The 5,790-nt window shown below is 41.5% G+C and overlaps 1 protein-coding gene across 1 annotated transcript; it reads left to right on the forward strand.

Moving 5' to 3' along the window:
• Positions 1 to 279: 279 nt before the first annotated feature.
• LOC144655333 (thyroxine 5-deiodinase-like) lies at positions 280 to 3,100 on the forward strand. Its single transcript, XM_078515562.1, has 2 exons — positions 280 to 1,815; positions 2,151 to 3,100. The coding sequence occupies exons 1-2, from the start codon at positions 1,339 to 1,341 to the stop codon at positions 2,418 to 2,420; spliced, it is 747 nt and encodes a 248-aa protein (XP_078371688.1). The 5' UTR covers positions 280 to 1,338; the 3' UTR covers positions 2,421 to 3,100.
• Positions 3,101 to 5,790: the final 2,690 nt, after the last annotated feature.

A 5,790-nucleotide genomic window follows, 5' to 3' on the forward strand; every position in this document is an offset into this window, starting at 1 on the left:
AAGCGAAGATTGACACATTTAAAGTAACATTGCCCCCTAAATAAACCGAAATTTTTTACTAAATTGTTATTCGTATCTCTAAACCGCATGGTAAAATGATACAGTTGTATCGTGTTCTTGAAATCAATTTCGTCGAATACAGTTACTACAAAGCGAAAACCAAACTCGAACTTTGGCCACGCGATATTTCGGTCACATTGAAGTACAAAGCTTGTTCGTGCAATTAGCAGTATGTAACGACAGTTATCCTGCAATGTTGATAGATTTGGAACGATGTTAACAAGGGAGTGCTGACAAGACTCTCGCAGTGTACTAACTAACAGATACACTTGATGACATCTGTACTGAATTACTGCCGAAGAAAACATTATCTACCTCTTCTCCGGAAAACGACTATTAAGTAATGATTAGCAACCATTAGCGATGAGTAGGCGCATGATTACAAAACACGTTATGTTGTCAAGGCAGGAATCATTTTTGTTTTTATTCCTGGAGGAAATAACAGAAGCTCCGCGGAACAAGCGAAATTATGCTCGGATTTTTTGGTTTCTGATCGCGTGTTGCCGTTGCCATATTTGCGGTTAACCTAAAAGCAGCAGTGTTTTTGGTGGGCGCTCGGTAAAACGGGATAATGTTTGGCGGCAGTCGACAAACACTCTTAATGACAGGTCTGTAGTTGTTTCTTAGTCTGCTGTGGCTTTTAGATTGTTCTAGATGACGTCATGAGGTTAAGTGCCAGCACAACGAGGTTCTGTGTTTGCTGCAAAATAGCTGTACTCAAATCGAGTTGTGGCCATCCACTTGCAGGATTTTCCGTTGAATTTGATTTAAGCGTTTCCAAGAAGGAAAACTTCACTCGAGAGTTGTCTGAAGATTGCGTGTATATGGAGATTATTCGCCAGCTTCGCCCTTTTAATCGTCGACTAGTCTAAACTCGCATTGTAAAGCTGCCTAAAGCCCTTAATCATCGATCAATTTGTCTCGAGGTTAGATTTGTCATTCTTACGTATATACCACTTTCGCCGAAACAGTGCCATTCATTTTCAACAAGGCCCTAAAGACGCCTCCATGTAGCGTGTTAAAAGCTGTCCACGCTCCTGCCCGCCTGCCCTTATCGCTCGAATCCTATCACCTCATACTCCAAAACATCACGCAAGGTTTAACACGAAGGTCGGCCGGTATTTGAAACTTGTCTGCAGCACTGAATCAGATTTCTTGCAGTCACATTCCAGTGCTCTCCATAAGTGCGCGTGTTCCGTTGATTAACGAGCGCCAGGATTGACTTAAACTGACTGAACGCGGACGTTGCCGACGACTCGCTCGCTCGCTGCCGTCAGCATGTCAGTATCAGTGGCGCTTCCTTTCTACACAGCATCGCTGGCCTTGTTGTTGGCGTTCGCGATCCTCCGGTTTTTATTCTGCACGCTGGTGTTCCGCAAGCTAGTCGTCAAGCTGTTCATCAAGTTCGCTGGATGCGAGATCAGTCAGGAGGTCTACGGCAATAGCCTGTTTGGCTGGGAGATGTACAAAGCCGTGACGGAGACCTTGATGATAGATCTGCAGAAAAAAGCCAAGCCCGGTAAAGAAGCGCCCAATCCCTCTCTCGTGTCTGCCGACGGTCAGTCTCGATCGCATCTCTTGGACTTTGCCAAGGAGAGCAGACCTCTCGTCGTCAATTTCGGCAGTTGCACGTGTCCGGTCTTCATGAAAAGGTTGCGCGAATTCAGTGATATCATGGCGGAGTTTAGTGACGTTGCTGATTTCCTTGTTATCTACATCTCAGAGGCTCACCCAACGGATGGATGGGCTTTCAAGGTAATCATAAGAGACTTTGTCTAATGTCAGAGGTAGTTAATTCTGTGTTTGATCCTGGCTTATTCGCTCTATGTTGCTTTTGGCTCGGGGGTATTGCGTACGGAATTAAACGGGTTGTAAGTGTTTCTCTTTTTTTACCCAGATCTATGTTAACGTAGGTCTTAAGCTTTTACTGAGTGTTGTAGTGTGGGTGTTTTCATGCATATTCGAAGAACCGTGAAATTATACCGTACAGTATCTTGTACAAGAAGGAGACGTGTTTGAATAGCTAATGAATGTAGGAAGGGCGAGCTTTACACTGACATGCCATATGTTCTTTTGTTTGCACAATCCAGACGGACTTCGACGTGAAACAGCATCGCAGTTTGGAGGAGAGAATCGAGGCGGCGCAGCTGCTGTTGAATTCGTCCAAGCTGCAGGCCCCTTTGCTGGTGGATTCTACAGAGGACGAGGCGAACCTAGCCTATGGCGCTCTGCCAATACGCCTGTGCATCATCTTGAATGGGAGAGTGGAGTTTACAGGAGGGATGGGACCGACATTTTACAAAACACAAGAGGTCAGGAGGTGGCTGACGAGATGGAAAGAAAGTGAAATCAACGTGTAATCACTTCTGTATTATCGATAGGACAAATGGAACCCGATCCGTACACTCATACATAACAGTGCTATACGAGAGGAAGGGTGGACGATCGAACCGAAACTCCTAGAAAGGAACTGTTTTGTTGCGTTCTTTGTTCATCACAATACAAATAACATTCAGAGCTACGGCAAGATCGATGGGTTTTTAATGTGGACCTTACGCAAGGGCATTGTGTGGAGAGCCGAACGCTGTGAGCGCTTGTGAGTGCCGCGCGCACGCTTAGCATTATACTCAACAGACCTGAAAATGCGAATGTTGCCAGTTTGGCGGAGGAAATGAGATAAATTTGACATGAATTTCTTTCATGGTCTCGTGGAAATACCTGACTGGGAAAAGACACCATTAAATAGCTATACATACATATATATTATATATACATTTATTGTTCTCAGTAAGAGACTTTTGGGTATTAAGGTAACCAGTTCAATTTTGTTTCAGTTCAAGTTTGTTTCAGTTGTTTTGAAGCATGCATGATCAGTTTGTCCTTTTAAAAAGCCAATGTCACCAATTACGTGGTATTTGCCTGCAGGTAAATAAGGGGCGAAAATACGATCCAACTATTTTAATCTAAGACAGCGCATTCATCTTATTTGTGTTGTAAAACAAAACAAGCCGAGACAAATAAATAGAGCTAGGGAATTGAATCGTGCTGCGTATTTTAATCCCCTGCTCGGTTATCGTTTTTACTTCACCTTAGAATATACAAACATGAAATCTGATTACAATTTCCTTGTCACCAAAACCGCAATAAGTTGGTAAATGTCACGAGATTGCAAACACGCGTGTTTTGCAAAATGGATGTTTATCGCGAAACCGGAAAACAGGACATGATTTTCCTGACAGTTCAGCGCAACCGGAAGATGACGATCGACAGCTTCCTAGCTGAAGGAAAAAAAAACACTGTGAGTTGAACGCCAGCGAAATACCAATCGACGTAATGCTATAAAGTGATCCAAACAAAGCGCTTTGTTAAATTGCTAGTTGTTTTCTCGTTGAATGACCCTGGAGGGCCTGCTATTCGCAAACCAACAAAGCGTACGCACTTCGGCAAACTCGCGATCACGCGATCAATTTCTCGCTCGAGGTCACTGTGACAGACCCAAACACCGGCGATCTGTGCTTGCCGAGGAAAGCTCTCGCATTACCTGTGATAATCTTCGCTTGCTGAAACGCTGTTCGGTATTAAATGTTTACGAAACCATCGCGTGACTTGCGAGTTGTAGTAAACAGCCTTTGTTTGCACGCGTGTTCGCGCTTGCTGTTCGGAAGTAACTCCTTATGTAGTGATTTACGACTGATGGCGAAAGTGCTGATGCCTCCCACTTGAAACAACACGTTTTGTATGCGTGATATCTTGCGCGTGGAGCGATTAGAATTGTTCATTTATATGCCGACACTAGCTCACTTTAGTTAATGTAGTCAATGACACCATGAGGGTTTATTTACCCCAGAGCAGTTTTACACGTGATGTTTATCAGCCAATTTCCTATTCCCCGGTAGCTGGAAAGCTAAACACGTTTGCGATTTTGTTTAAAATGCTTCATAATGTGACACATTTCAGCACTTTACAAGTAAATGGCATGCGAAATCTGGTGAAATGAACAACTTCCGGTGATGAAATGTTTGAACACGAAGTTCACAAATGAACGAAATTAACTTAGTCACACATCAGCAGAGAGATCGCCGCGAAAAGAAAAGGTTTTCTTTTTTAAAAAGATGAAATTGTCACCACCAGCTAGATTCTTATTGCGAGACTTTCTTGATCAATATTCTAAATAGCTTAATAAATGTTTTTCTTCTCGCATGTTCACCTCGCGTGACGAACAGCCACGATCGCGTGACCTTCAAGGTTACGTCATAACGCGAGCCATTTTCTCACGAATATTAATTAGTTTTTACCTCGGTTTTTGGATTACGTGTAAAACGCACAATATTTTCCTTGCATTGATCTTCGTGAGCATTGCCATTAAACCTTCCGGTATTTTTACAAAGCATAAGACTTAATATTTTGATTTTGTCTAGAATTTGTTAGGGGCTGTCACTTCCACCGCCGGGAATTAGGGTACTTGAGGTTAGATTTCATCTATTCAAGTATTCACTAAGTATTCTTAGTGAATACTTGAAATGAACAACGTGTTCTTCGTTACTTAATATAAGGAAGAAAATCGAAATTTTAATTTTTAATTTTAAACGCCATCGTCAGCTCCACGTAGAGATATTTATTAAAGTCATTGACAGCTGATAAGAAGAGCGGGATATTTAAAGGTTTATTTAACTTTTGACATATCGCTTCCGAGATGTTTCCTTTATCCCAGCAATGTCAATGATCATGCGGTCACGTCCACCATTCCCTTACTTTAGACAAGGTCAATAGATGACTTTTTTTTACCACAAAAAATTCTTGCGAGTTAAAATTCATCTTCGCTGGATACGGCGCTTACACAGAAATTTAAAAATTGTGGTGGTGGTTGTGTGTTAAACTTGCCGTGAAGATATTCTAAACTTGCCTCCCTCAAAGAATATGTACATAAATAATCACTTCTGTGCCTTCAACATTAACAGCGTTGTTCATTCAACAACAAAACTAAAATAATACTAGCGATAACCTTCAGGACTTCTTTCAAACTCCAAATTATTTTTAGGTCATTTAAACAATGGGTTCTTTTGTTCTGGATTGAAAGAATGATTATTTTTTCGCCGTCGGATTTATAAAAATAACAACAATATTTCAACCCCTATTCTAAACTCTTGCGTGCTTTAAAGACATAATTTTGTAAACAGTGAACTAAGATGAGGCCACGATTAGCTGATCGTTCTTATTTTTACTGTAAAGACAGGACTAAACATTAGCAACGCTAGATCACTCAATACTTTGTTTTCGCCTATTTTTCTATTCAAGACTTCCAGATGTTTTAAAGTGTGATTGCATTGAGAACTTTTTAAATTGGTTTTACTGTGGTGGGTATGACTACAGCGCTGTTATAATTAACACAGAACGAGGTAAAAATAGTCTTTTAACACGAAAGGGGAGCGTTGACAGATTCAATAGCTTGACCCGAGATAGAGAAAGAGAAAAGCTCAAAAACTACCAAGGTCGAATATGGAAAAAGAATGTTTCAGTCAACACTTTAAGTCCGGCAGGAGGTCTTTTTAGTGCTTTGACATGCCGCTTTTGCAGAAAACAGTCGCACAAATGTTGTCATTTTAAAACACGCTGATTATCGCGTAGACGAAATGCTTTAAACACACTTTCTAAGTGCACTGTCGCTCAGCAAAGAGCATTTCATCTTAGCTTTGTTCTTCACTTCGACACACCTAAACTCGATACAAACAT

This window comes from Oculina patagonica, chromosome 5 (assembly GCF_052425735.1).
Source record: "Oculina patagonica isolate OP01 chromosome 5, crgOcupat, whole genome shotgun sequence".
Classification (NCBI taxonomy): domain Eukaryota; kingdom Metazoa; phylum Cnidaria; class Anthozoa; order Scleractinia; family Oculinidae; genus Oculina; species Oculina patagonica.

Excerpts from the sequence above, each read along its gene's own strand:
- LOC144655333 (XM_078515562.1), top strand. The coding sequence starts at position 1,339 with ATGTCAGTATCAGTGGCGCTTCCTTTCTACACAGCATCGCTGGCCTTG. Across the intron at positions 1,816-2,150 it reads CGGATGGATGGGCTTTCAAG|ACGGACTTCGACGTGAAACA; the intron begins GTAATCATAAGA and ends TGCACAATCCAG.